Raw genomic sequence first — 14680 nt, 5'->3', positions numbered from 1 at the left:
CCCCCATTGTGACAACCAACAATGTCTCCCAACATTGACAAATGTCTCCACAAATGCAAAATCATTAACCCTCTGCCCACCGCTGGGAACTACCCATTTAGACTAGGTTATGAGCTACAGAGTCAATGTATGGCTTTCCAAGTGTGCCTCTAAAGAGTTTTCTGCGACCCATGAATTCTTTGCAGTAATCATTTTCTCAAATCTTCAGAATATTCAAATCATGCCACCAGCATTGCATATTAACCAAGTGAAGAAAAATGTGGTTTATCTTGGCCTGAAAGCGAATTTCGTCATACTGAGTCACATTTTATTTTAAGCTGAGAGAGATAGGAGTCAGAGAGAAAAACTTACCTGTGGCAGTTTCGGCAAAAGTTTTTCAGTCTGCCAGTTCAAGTATTCATGATATTGACTGTTTATGGTGGGCATTTTGGTTAGCCATTTTATTTATTCTTGGGTAAATTTGAATATCCTAACTATTCCTATTTTATTGTGGACAAAACTTTAATTTTCTTATAGCAATATTCATAGACTCATTGGTCTATGAATATTGCTATATTCACAGCAGTATTCCATAGCCAGTGGAAGACTCATTTATCTTCCACTGGCAAAAACCTAATTTGGGGAATTCCCTGGCAGACCAGTGGTTAGGGCTCCTGGTCTCATTGCGAGGGCCCCCCGGTTCCATCCCTCGTCGGGGAACTAATGTTCCACAAGCTGGCAGCGGCCAAAAATAAATGGTAAATAAATAACATTATTTTTAAAGAAAGAAAACTAATCTGGGGGGGTACTTGTGAATGATACCTTTGATTCCTAATCCACCTTTATTCTAACGAGTCCTTGAATAATTCTACCGAACTAATATTTCTTAAAGTAGATTTCAGGTTCTTTCTCTACCCCAAATTTCCTCCATCCTCCCCCTGACTACGCCCCAGCCTGTCTCCGCCTTCTCCGATGTGCTTCCGCAAACCCTGCAAAGCTGGACTGCTCTACTAATGAGCACACCGAGCCGTCCTCCTGCACCTGTTTTCCTGTGATTTCTTCCCCTCCGAGTGGCACCGTCCTTCCTCCCCCGCCCCGTGGCACCTCATGTGTCAAGACTTCTGTGGTCCCAGTTGAATGCCCTCCCGTCCCTCCCAGGTACTGTAGGTTTACCCTTTCACCTTACATGTTGCATTATAATTGACATATGATTTTTGGTTTACCCTCCTTACGAGAGTCTGTCTTACAGAAGGGACTCTATGTGAACCCTCCTTATTCTTTACAACACGTGTGTTCGCACAGAGCTCTGTTTAAGCAAACACGTTGCTGTATGTTGTCTAAATTATTTCCCTGCAGGGTCTGGTGCTCTAAGACCATACCAACTTGTCTTTATACTTACTGTGTCTTTTTTCTTTCTCTTTCGGCAGCTATATATGACAGTAAAATCACCAAGAGCGGATGTATTTGTAGCTCTGGCATAATTTTAAGGGGATCAGAGCAGTCACCAAGGAGTCTGACTAATTAAATAATGCACAAGTTGAGCACAAAAGCTAGCTTTGAGAAACTAATCTGAAATAAATGAAAAGAAAATGTGAGAACAAACATGACATTGATGGTTTTCTACTCCTCTCTCTCTCTCCCCTCCCCCTCTCTCCCTTTCTCTTTCCTTCCCTCCTCCTCCCATCCTTCCTTGCTTCCCTCTCTCCCACCTTTCTTGACAGACATCAATGATGTGGCTTTTTTAGTTTGTCACAGGAGCGATAGCCAGGTAACCAGATGTGATATGATTCCATAAATTTCTTTTTAATTTTAAATCTAAAATTTCCAAATCTTGATTTTACTTCTGAGAACAAATACACCTAAGAACATGTTACTGACTCAGATTTGAAAACAGTGACAACAGATTAACCTAAATTTAGCGCTAGCATCCTAGGACTCTAAGTCAAAATTCACTCACAGTATTTTAATTATAGAATGGTTTTTGTGCTGCCATTCCACACTGATCCCTCCATCCTAGCCATCAAATTTAAATTGTGGTAAAAGTGTAAACAAGTTAGGTTAAAGAAGGTTTCTTTGTTTAACAGCCATATTAAGGCACTTCTGGATGTCCCCCCCCCCCTTTAATACATTTGTCTCAAGGTGGATATAACACATTTTCAAAAGACAATCCAAAATGGAGCTCAAACTATAATCCTTGTTAATTGTAATGGTTGTGTCTTCTAGTAATGTGCACGGTGCTCTTATACAAATAGGAAGCAACCTCCCTTCACAGGGAATTAACTAAATGGTGCTTAACTGGTTACTCTGAGAGGTACAGGAGAAAGAACCATTGCTTTCATTTCCCTGAAGAGTCTCCTTGGGGTGAGGGGAGATGTCTGGCGCCACAAAAGGAATTAGGCTCTGGTTTGAACAGAAACCTGAAGGCTATTAAGTTTATTTTAAGAATGTGTTGCCAGGGATCTAATAAATTTATATGTTGCCTCAGGCAGTGCATACATGAAATCTTGCTGCACCAGGTGTTTTGGTTTGCATTTTTTCCTTTCCCCAGAGGCAGGAGAGGGTGTGGTGCTTCTTGACAGACTTAACTCACTTTTGATAAAGTAGTTATTGTTTCTATGAAAGTATGGCAGTTTTTAAATTTTACTGCTATATGTAAATGGGGGGAAACGATAGAAAATTATCTGGGGGCTGCTTTACAAAGAAATGGTAAGTCCTCCCACATTTATTTATATATATTATATATATGTATTATAATTTCGTATCATCTTAAACACAATGTTTATGATCTTATGCTTAAACACAGTATCTGTTAAATGGAAAGACCAGTAGCTTAGGAGTGAAAACCCCTGGGGATTTATTTCTCTTCTGCAAATAGCTGCTTTGTAATCTTATTCAAATCACAGCCTTTCTGGATCTTGGGGAAATGGAGCTGGGAGAAAAGATGCAATCTAGAGTTCATTCTTGCCCTAAAATGCTTGGAGTTTATACTTGTCTTGTTCAGCAGATAATTATTTCTTGAATTAGTTGGTGTTCTTGTTTAGCATACAGAATCCCACTTTCATTTTCAGAAAATAGTTTCCTTAGTTACTCATATTACTGCATTAAAATGACGGCGCTAGCTTTTAATTTAGACTTCACGTGATCCTCTCGGAGCACGCATGTTGTAAATGAGAGTTCACCTTGAAATTATACGTTTGCGTTGTCCTTTGTCCTCTGTAGAGGTACATCTGAATTCCTTATCCTAGCGTGCATCCCAACAGTGAACACATTCATTTCACAGGGTTTAAACTCCTAATTAAGAAAGCAAAGTATTGCACAATTAAATCAGGTTTGTTTAAGGAAATATTTTTAAGCCCTAAATTAGGAGATATAAACTCATGTTTCTCCCCTTATTTTTTTTTCATTTTTTACAGGGACTGCAAGTAAGCACATTCCTTTTTTTTGCTAGGGATGGAGTTGGGGGAAGGGACCATGCTTAGAGAACTGTGGAGGATCCCTGCAGGCTGGGGCTTGCCGACTCTGCCCCAGCTGTGGCCCTGATGGAGCACATCATTCAGCCTGGAAGAAGCGTTTTCCTCCCAGTGCCCCTTGCTTTTGGCTATGGCCTCAAATTCATTCAAAAAATAAGAGGGTCGTACCCTTAACTTAGGTTAATTTTTCTGATTCAGTCTCAACTATTTCAAAACTGACCTTCATATCCATTTTTTTCCCACTTAATTCTTACCATTTGTCAGCCTTGCTATGAATTAACACGAGCGGGCTTGCTGACGGTAGAGGGAAACACACTCAGATCATCAGTTTTGCTTCTATCCAATGGCACTCATTTAGAAATTAAGTTAAAGAAAATTAAAATTAAGTTAACGTCACCTGGAAATAGAATATTGACCTAAAGGACGTAATCTGATTACTCAGAAGAAGTGTAAAAACAATATTAGCAGTTTGAATTTGAACCCTAAGTCGATCACATACTATATCTATAGAATTTAAAGTGAGTAATTTAACCTGACACTTAACGTCATCCATAGAATGTGAAGATGCCTAACCTGCAGGGCTATTGTGAGATGCATTGAGATAACATACAAAACATCAAAATCACCCTGACCGTGGCCCCCACTGTGCCCAGCCCTCCTCTCCAAGCATATTCAGGGTCCCCAAGGCTGAACTGACATTCAGCCAGTTTACACCTGCCCTCAGGTGAGTTTTAGTTCCTTTGAGCCATTGCCTTTTACGGCTGGCCGGTGCCTGTGTTGTGCCAGTCTTGCTGGTCAAAGGCCATGCTTCTGCCCACGACTAGGTGTTCTCGGCACTCAGCCCAGGGCCACCACCACTCTGCCGGGAATACCAGTTGCCATGTTCAGCCCCCCAATAACAGGGACCTGCCTGTGGCCCCAAGGCCCCCATGGAGTGGGTGCCGGAGCTGTGGGGTGATCTCTTCCGTTCTGTTGAAGGGAAAGGATGTTTCAGAGTGCTGCTTGGAACCTGGTATAAAAAAGTAGATTAATTAAGCATCTCTTTAAATTTCCAGTTATGGCTTTCTCTCTTCTGGGACCCATTCATCCAGGAACCTGGGCTCTAGCTAGAGATGAGTAATACCTTCTTACTGTACTCTAAGTCCCTACTTTGAGCTGACGTTTAAGACTTTGTACAGAGGCTACAATACTGTACCTGGCACATCCATTTTTATAACCGTGAGCTCTCTGTTTAGAGGTTCCTTGGAGTCCAAGAAAATCAGTTTCCGTAGGGTCCGTTGCTCCAGTTTTCCAAACAAGCAGAAAAAGGCATGAATCCCCATTCTTAGCTGTTGCTTAAATTGAGATTCTAGAACACAGTATCCTAAGATTCTCTAGGATTAGGAGTTATTCTGCATCAGAATTCATTCCATGTATATTATTTTCTAAGAGGTTAAAGATAACCCTATGAGTTACCTAAATTCTCATAATATGTCCAAATTATAACAGGTAGCCATGCAGGGGAACCCGTCCACCCTTTACCCGTGAGTCATGACTGTGTCTGAAGCCTAGTGCTATTCTGACTAGGGACAGATCTTGGAGGGAGGCCAGGGCTGCCGATCCGAGAATGCGGTAAGGATTCATTTCAGCTCACACTCCTGGGCATGAGCCAGGGGAAGGATTGATTAAAGGAAGGCCAAATGCGTGTGGAGGAAGAACACTTCCACTCTCTGCGCCCCATTGTGCCCTGTCCCAAAAGACTAACCTCTTGTGATTTGTATTGAGTAAACACAGTTGATTCTTGTTCTTCGCGGTAATGTTCTATAAAATCACTGTGAACACTAAATGATAGCTCCCAGGGGAAATACAGAGTTAGATTCCCTGCAAGCCTCTGGTCATACATTTCATCAACCGATCAATACACAACCTTGTTTTCCGTGTGTTTCTGTTTAAAGACACCTTATTTGATATATATGTTGTTGATCCATTAACAGTGAACTCGTGGTCATCAGACTGTAACTCGTGCCTGAATGAAACTTCTGGAACATGTGTATTTTCTCCGTAAGGGCACATCGTACCCTTCTTGTGCTCAGGAACACTGCACAGCACTTCAGCACTATGATTGGGGGCTATTTAAATAGAGAAATCACCAACGAAAAGCACAAAAATGTGGAAAATGTGGCACTAAATGGACGGTGAAAAGGACACTTGTTTACAGTACGAGAGCTGAAACAAGAACACTGAGTCAGGTGATGCAAATTTTCCAAAACTGCTCTGCAAGTGTCCGGCAAGCCCACAAAATAAATGTTATCGAGTGGATGAATTCTTAAATATGGAATCCCAGAATAATGAGAATTGTCTGTGTATTAACCTCTTGTAGAGTAGATGAATGGCAATTCAAGTCTTTGGAACCTCGTGTATGAATAGCCATTATTGACACATTACGGGTATATGTGTGATCAAGTCATGTCCCTAAGGAATGAACCTCCTCGTATTAAAGCAGATTGTGTTGCTCTTCTAGATGAACGTTGGTATATCTGTCAGCCCCATATCCACCTCCGTATCACTTGGTAACTTCTTATCTTTAGAGCCTACCAAAGAATAGAGGGTAGAGTGTAAACTAATCCAGGCTTGAGCTCAATTTTATGTAACTTGTATGACAACGACCAAGTCATCACAGCTCCATGTCTGCTTTTTTATTAGGAAGGGTGTGCTTATAAGTGCCTTGCCTGAGAATAGCCTAAAAGACCTCTACATGAGTGTGTATATCCATAGAGGTCAACGTGTGCCGTGCCTGTTTCTCTCCACCTCTGGGTCTTTGTCATGCCACTTGTCTTTCTATACATTTCTGTGTATATTCTTTCTGTGTCTTTGTGGATCTGACCCCCTGTCCTATGCTGCCGCTTTTTCAGAATGTGTATAGCAGTGAGAGTGGCATGGGTAGGTGTGCACAAAATGGAGGAAGAAAATAATATCCCAGTTATTGAAAGTTGTATCGCAGCAATTTTGGAAAAGATTATTGGACTAAATCCTTGGAGTTATTAAATAGTCAGCAAAATTATAAAATCTCTTGACAATTTTTCTGGGTCTGTCTGCCAGTTCTTCTGGAGTTCCGTCGGTCATACTAAGGCACAGCTGCCCTCAGATCAAGGCTCTTCATCTCTGGGGGTCTGGGTCAGGATTAGCACCACTACCACCCCTTCCCAGGGAAGATTTTGAATGCATCTTGACCACTCTCTCTTTGTCTTTAATATCCAATTACTTAAATAGGAAAAGGAGAAGGAAATAAATATTGAGTAAATGTCCTGAGCTCCTATCAAATTCTTTGAAGTTCCCTTTCTACTGGATTTCTTATCTCTGTTCTTACACTTAATCTTCCAGGAACACTTCCCCTCCGCTGCCCCCATCCAACTTTTTAAAATAGCTGTATATTTGATTTCCAGGTCAGCTTCCAGGCTGAACTTCAGGCAAATGGAATTGTAGCAAGCTAGAAAATCTTAGCAGGTTGGAAAAATATTACCAACGGATCATTTTCTATTGGTAGCTAACTTTTCTTCAAGAAAAAAAGAATTGTCAAAGCTAAACGGACACCCAGAAATGATCCCTATTTAAGCACAAGTCAAAGTCGTGACACTAATTTCGTATTGAAAAACGTTATGTTCTGTCTTTACAGAAATCAGGCAGCCCTGAGTTCTTAGGGAGGGCTAATTGAAGCTTGTGACTCTTTGTTATTCTAAAAAAACTTGTGTTCCCATTGAAAAAGAAGTTGAAGACGACTAAAGACCAGCTGGAAAAGTTCAAAAGAGGTCTTTTCATCAAAACCTTAATGGCTGTGGTGTCAGGGTTTGGGGACAAAGCATTTGGGAGTGTAGGTATCAGCTGTCAAGCACCTGTTGTATGGATTTATGACACAAGTTACAAACTTTAATTTGTTTCCAATGAGACGTTGAGACTAGCTCCTTGAGCATCATAGATGCCAGAATCTATTTTAGAAAAGCAAAGAATCACATTGAAGTGAAACTTTGCTGGTTTTTTAAGTTGTTTAACTTCATCTGAAATTTTACATTCAGCAAGCTGTGTCAACAGTGATTATTCCCACTTTGAGGTTTTAGAGGGATTTACTTGGTAGGTAATTAATGAATAAATAACATGTCTTTCCATTCTTTAGATAAAATATGGAGTTCCATTATGCAAGGCAATTTTAATAATGAGAGTTACAATAAACTTCAGCTTAGTTCCTCAGATCCTTATATCACTCCTGCATAATAAGTAGTGCCTAAGATTTTACAAATTCTGAAATGCAATATGATTTGCGTATGTAGAACTCAAAAGAGTTAGGTAGTAGTTAATCCCATTCAGAGTTAAGCTTTATACTTTTAACTTTGTAGTCTCTAGCAAAGTATCGACTTAAAAATCCCCGATGTAGAGTGAATGCTGAACGTTTAAAACAATTGCCTGGAGCATGTCACTGTCTCGCAAAGCAAAGTTTCTCAGTGTTGTTTTTGAATTTTATTTCAAATAAAATCTGAAAGTGGTCGGACATATAAAATCCTTGGCAAACTTGTTCAGCTGTGTGTCACTTGAAACCCCTGATTAACCAGTAACCGGGCACCCTCTTCCTTCCAGTACATAAGCACCAACCAGAAAATAAGTTTTATAATTTATAATCTGTAAGTAGAGATGAAATTAGCTATCCTTAAGACCATCCTCATGATGGAATGGAAGGGTTAAACAGACCTTTTGTCATCAATAACCCGTGGAGGTATGATCTAGACAAACACAAATTCCAATAATTCACATTCATAGGTAATCATTTAAAATCTTTACATAGTGTTCATAGAATAGAAGTATGCAAGACATTTTAGAAAGTGTCAGTAAAAATAATTTTCGGGCTTCCCTGGTGGCACAGTGGTTAAGAATCCACCTGCCAATGCAGGGGACACAGGTTCGAGCCCTGGTCCAGGAAGATCCCACATGCCACAGAGCAACTAAGCCCATGCGCCACAACTACTGAGCCTGCGCTCTAGAGCCCGTGCGCCACAACTCCGGAAGCCCATGCGCCACAACTACGGAAGCCCGTGCGCCTAGAGCCCGTGCTCCGCAACAGGAGAAGCCACCGCAATGAGAAGCCTGTGCACTGCAATGAAGGGTAGCCCCGGCTCACTGCAACTAGAGAGAGCTCACGCAGCAATGAAGACCCAGTGCAGCCAAAAATAAATAAATTAAATTAATTAATTTAAAAAAATTTATTTAGGGAATTCCCTGGTGGTCCAGTGGTTAAGACTCAGTGCTCTCACTGCTAGGGCCCAGATTCGATCCCTGGTTGGGGAACTAAGATCCCACAAGCCATGCGGCGTGGCCAAACATTTTTTTTAATTTAAAAATTAAAGAAATTAAAAATAAAAGTAAAAATTAAAAAAAATAATTTTATTAAGAGAAAATGACTCAGTGCTAAAAGGGATATGTTACATTTATATAGGATATTTATATTGCCCATTAAATGAAGCACTACTGAACTTCTTTCAACCAAGACATTAGAGTGTCTAATTCATTAAATTGGCATTTTTCTAACAGTAAGCAAAATGAACTCCCTGCCCTCCTGGATCATGGGTGACAATGGGAGGAGACAGAATGAACAAACAAAAAAGAAAGCATAAATAGGATATGAGGTTATGGAAAGCACTGGAGGGAAAAATTGCCCAGAATAAAGGAGCTAGAGAATTCTGGGGTTTCCACCGGTGTTTGTTGTGTCCTATTAAGTGTCAAGGAAAGGCCTCATTGACTCAAGATTCTTAACACATGCAATATTTAGAAAAAGGGCAATATCACATCTTAAAATTACCTAAAAATTGTTAAAGAAATAGAGAAATGGTATGCTTAGTGATTTCATTCTTAGACATAGGGGAAAGAAATAGGAAGAAAGCATACAGAATTATAATAAAATTCATTTGTTAAACACAAGAGTTACCAAATAAGTCGGAGGTTATTCATCACAATTCAAGTGAAACTGTAGCATGTGCTTTGTTTTTGTAAGCTGAGGGCTGTTATGAAATAAGGAGTGAAATAGGAGTCACAAAGGAGCCATTTTATTACCAAAAATCATACTTATCCATAGGCTTTTTAGTCAAGGGAGATGTCTTTAGACCTCATTGTGTTCCAGGCACTATGTTCGATTTGGCTGCTAGAAGGATGAATTTGACCAGTACTTGTCCTGGGGAAGTGCACTCAGGCAGTTAGTGGCAGAATACACATGAAGATAAAAGAATTACAATTACTCTGATTGGAGATACAGAAGAAGTATACACTGCATGGTAAGCCAGGCTTCCTGAGCTTTAGGTGAGCTGGACCTAAACAAATTGCAAGGAGGAGTAGGAAGCTAAAGATATTCTGGGCAGAAGACCTCCCACATGCTTTTGCATGTGGGAAGAAAACAGTGAGAAGCTAGATATGACCAGCTGTTTCTCTCCGTGGAGAAGTGATAGGATGTGAAGCTGTAGGTATTTGGACGGACAGGAGTGGCTTGGTATAGCATGACAAGAAGTTTGGAATAAAATCTAGGACTTGATGGAGCCACAATCTAATTGAGAGAGAAGTGTGGCATAAGGTTGTTTTCAGGTAATGATTAGTTGAGAAATCAGAAAGGTTTTGTGTATTAACTTAATTGATTAAATGTTATTCTGTTCTTGTTGTTTGTCTATGACTTTCTAGAGGAAATGTTCCCAGTAATAGAACATAAACACAATAATGTAAAAAAGTATTTTTAAAGACAATAAGGTCAAGTGTTGGCATGGTAAAAGAATGCATGCCGGTCAATCTCTGACAAAAATGAGTACAATTAGTAAATGTGTACAGTTAAACAATATGAGAGGATATCTGCTAAAGCACAAAACTGCACACAATAACCAATAGGTGAAAAACTGCAGAATCACAGAGATGAGAGGGCTGGGGTCGCTGCAGGAGACTTCACGAAGGGGATGGTAAAGGGAGCCTTTGAGGAGTAGAAAGTGCAAGCAGAAGAATGATGGGGGTTATCGCTGTAGGCAGAAGCACAGAACTAACAGAAAGAGTGAGGGTGGGAAATCCGTGGAGCAGCAGGACTCTTGGATGAACCTCAGAGTGAGCAGATTAGAGACAGTGGGAAGAAGACAGGGCAGGGCAGGTGAAACCAGAAATCTGCACGGATAGCCTGATGGCTTGATGTGTGCAGCAGCTATACGGAGACGGGGCAAAGGAGGACTGAGTGTAGATGGATTTAAGGCAGGTTAATAGTCTGGCAGTGGGTGTGCAGGGTGGACTTGAGCACGCGTGGGGTGAGCGGGGAGGAGTAAGGTAACTTTTGTTGAAGGATGCTACGTATGTACCGCACTATACTGCATGGGTATATGGGTTATCTCACTTGATCCTCACAGCAGACACGGGCATTAATTAATATGACCCTCATTTGATTCTCCAGATGAGGAAACTGAGGTCTAGGGAAGAAACTTGCTCAAAGTCAGACAGCAGATAAGAATGAAGTGGGCTATGAACTCCAGTTCTGGGTAGCCCCCAGCCCGTGGCCCCTCCTCTCCAGAACAGTACCCAGTGTCTAAGACATGGCAGGCATAGTAAGTTCTTAAGGACAAAATGTGGAATGAATTTCCTGTTCTCCAATCTATTTATATCTTAGATTTTTAAAATTAACGAAAATGACAGGTCCGTAATCCCATCAGTTTAAAACACCAAGCAGCTCCATATTTGAAATGTTTCATGTTACTACGTCACTGCATGCACAGTATCAATACCATTCGTTTCTGTATTTTGTGTTTTAAGTATTTCAACAAAAAATTCTTTTTTTTTTTTTTGTTTAATGACTGAATCGCATTTCATTGATTTGATGGACCATAAATAGAGTAAACTCTAAGATTTTTGGTTTGAGGGCTATTATAGAAAATATTGCAATGAATAGTCCCTTACAAATAGATTTTTGCTTCTCGCACAGAAGGACTTACAAGATCAAATGGTATGAACGTCTTTTTGTCTCTTGCACACATTGCCATGTAGCTGTCTAAATGGCTCGGTGCTAATTTACAATTTAAACAGCAATAAATAAGAAAACCAATTTCCCTAAATAATCTCGGCTGTGCTGGGTGTTCATTTTAATCTTTTTAGTACGTGTCAATTCATAACTCAAAGACGCTGCAATTTTTTTTTAAATTTCTAGCAAAGATGAACATTTTTTTCATGTGTTTGTTAATTATGTTTTCTTTCCCACGTGTGGATTTTTTTGCTCTCAGTCTGTTAAAGCCTTGATGTTTTCCTGTCTCATTTCTTTTTCTCTAGTGTAGCCGTGTGTGAACTCAGAAGAGAAGAAACTGGAGTTAAAATTGTGTCTTTAGTTGTGTTTATTATTTGGGCTTTTTCCCCCCTTTTACAGAAAGACTTAAAGGAAATTATTGATGCCTTTGTGTATAAACCTCACCTTACTCTGAAATAATTGGTGTAGATCAAAGGAAGTAGAGGGATACATGCATGGTGATCAGCTGATAACCATTTCTCTTTTCTTTCACCTAGCAGAGCAGCTTTCACATTAGAGAGATCACACACATTTTCTCCTGATAGGCAGCCAGCTCCATTTTGGTGGGAAGGTGGGAGGAGAAAGCCTTATCTTCAGAGTAGAATGGAATCAGTGAAAAGACCTGTCTGTTTGCTTTAAGGAATGGAGTGGAATCTAGTGGGGAAGGGAGGTGGAGAAGGGATATTTGTTTTTCCTTAAGTGGTTATAATTAAAGCCTTCCACCCAATTGCTCAGTGAACCAGAAAAAGGTATTTGTGAAGTTGTGTGTGTGTGTTTAACATCACAGAAGAGCCCTGCAGCTTTCTTTATAGAAAAAATTGCTCTCCAGCGGCACCTTGTGGGAAATGAGTCATCCTGCAACTTGGGTACTTGACTTTGGATTTAACAAAGTTGCTTTTGGTAGTTCTGTGTTCCTTCCCTCTGACCCACTTCCCCTGCTAAAGATCAAGGGATTTTGCAAAGAATTATGTCAGTTGTATTTCTGCATAACAGTCAGTGAACAGTAAGATGTACCTTCATGTATGTATCCTAGATTGTGAATCAAACTAAGTAGCTAGAGTGATTCGTCATGTTGCATCATTAAAGTCGTCTTTGGAATGTCTAAGGTTATTCATTCAAGAAACCACTAATTCGAGGCTTTAAATTTTTGTTTTCCAGGTGGAAACAAGTTAATCAAGCAGCATTTTAGTCTGAATTGGGCATGGATCTCCTTTGAAAAGGAATATTACTTGATCAATGAGGACTCCAAATTCCTAGATGTCGTGCTTAAACGTAGAGGTTATTTGGGAGAGACTTCCTTTATAAGTAAGTTTAATTTGCACTTCTGTCTCAAAATCCCATTTTTCTAGCAAAAGTTCATAATTTTACTATGATTAAAAATGTTGGGCTTTCCTGGTGGCGCAGTGGTTGAGAGTCCGCCTGCTGATGCAGGGGACACGGGTTCGTGTCCCGGTCCGGGAAGATCCCACATGCCGCGGAGCGGCTGGGCCTGTGAGCCATGGCCGCTGAGCCTGTGCGTCCGGAGCCTGTGCTCCGCAACGGGAGAGGCCACGACAGTGAGAGGCCCGCGTACCGCAAAAAAAAAAAAAAAAAAGTTTAGTTTTCTGCTCTAGTTTTAAAGCTTAGGGAGATACTGACAATTAAAGGTTCTTTACTAAAGAAACATGCCAAAAGTTTTGTGCTGAGGCTAAATCAAAGAGACAGAGGCTGAAAAAATAGGAAGTATGTAATCAAAATATATACCTCTTCAAATCTTCTACCTACATATGATATTTCTCTGATATAAAATAACTTTACAAAATGACAGTAATAGCTCATAAATTAAAATAACTTAAGTGTCACTAGATCTTAGAATAGGCTTAGGCAAATCTGTAATTTATAAGATAAAATCCTGCTGAAATATAAATTTATGAAGGCTACTTTAATACTAAGTAAACAAAAAACTGTTCAATGATCTATTAAGACATTGAAGTGTAATTTACTATCTGTTTGTTGCATTTGAATGCTCTGGTAGGTCACTAAAAGTTTCAAAAACCCTAACACTACATAAGAGCGCGCTACATAAAAGATAAATGCTGTGAATTTTCTTCCCAACAGTAAGGTGTTAAATACTAATCCTTTTCTGCTGCCTTACCCTTTTAAATAAAATCAACAAGGACCTACTGAATAGCATAGGGAACTCTATACGGGAAAAGAATCTGAAAAAGTTTGGATATATGTATATGTATAACTGAATCACTTTGCTGTACACCTGAAACTAACACAACATTATAAATCAACTATACTCCAATATAAAATAAATTTTTTTTAAAAAAGAGTCAAAAGCAAATGAGTAAACCTTTTTTCATCTCCAAGCTCACATTCAATTTCATGTAAACATAAAATAGAGAAAAGTAGGTATATTAGTCATTTTAAACAGTAATATAATCAGCACAAAATATTTGGCATGGTGATGAAAAATAATAGCACCCCAGGTGATTATATTATTTTTGGTACCGTGTGTTATATAGACATCTAGGCTGATAGAATTTTCATGTGGTGAAAGAGACTTCATTGTATCAACTAAGGTAGGAATCTAGGAAAATGTTGGCAAAATAAAAAGCTGATAACCCTGTGTTTGTTTCCAAAATGATTATTTGAAATTTTACTGGTCCATGAAATTCAAAAGCCTTAAACAGTAGATCCTTATCAACACACACACACACACACACACACACACACACACACACACGCATATTCTACACACCATACTTTTGCCATGAACTCTATCCCCACCCACCTGCCATGATTTCCACTGATGCTGGGATGCTGGATATTAATTATCCCTTATTTCCAAAATGCTTTTTGTTTTTTAACTTTAGATGACGGTTTTTCACATTATGCTTTACTGACCCCTCAAGGCTCCTCTGGCTTCAGGAGTGCGGGTCCACCTGCAGACCCATCTGGCAGCTCTGCTTTCATCTTTATTTGCCTGTGCCTCTTTGTAGGCGGTCATTTACAATCTGTGTTTAACCTTCTAAAGCACAGTGAATGCTCTTACTGCCCTCAAAGAGGCGTGTTCTTTCTGTGCACACACGTGTGCCCTTCAGATCAGGAATTTGATTCTGCCTTACGTATTGTCAGTCAGAGATGCACCTTAACTGTGCTTTGTGCTTGAAAATGTAGCAGATAATTCACAGGGAAAGTAATAACTAAAAGA

The 14680-nt window shown here is 39.8% G+C and overlaps 1 protein-coding gene across 2 annotated transcripts in view; it reads left to right on the top strand.

The window, feature by feature from the left end:
* Positions 1-14680, top strand: part of FREM2 (FRAS1 related extracellular matrix 2) — a 160941-nt gene that overhangs the window by 59340 nt on the left and 86921 nt on the right. For both annotated transcript variants that reach the window (XR_003791775.1, XM_029210560.1), the window contains exon 3: positions 12640-12786. Coding sequence is in view for 1 of the 2 variants with exons in the window: in XM_029210560.1 (XP_029066393.1) it covers positions 12640-12786 (147 nt within the window). In the remaining variant the exon portion in view is untranslated. The remainder of the gene's footprint in view (positions 1-12639; positions 12787-14680) is intronic.

This window comes from Monodon monoceros, unplaced genomic scaffold (genome assembly GCF_005190385.1).
Source record: "Monodon monoceros isolate NGI ecotype Baffin Bay Population unplaced genomic scaffold, NGI_Narwhal_1 Super_Scaffold_8, whole genome shotgun sequence".
Lineage (NCBI taxonomy): Eukaryota > Metazoa > Chordata > Mammalia > Artiodactyla > Monodontidae > Monodon > Monodon monoceros.
This window is presented reverse-complemented; position numbering and strand designations above follow the sequence as displayed.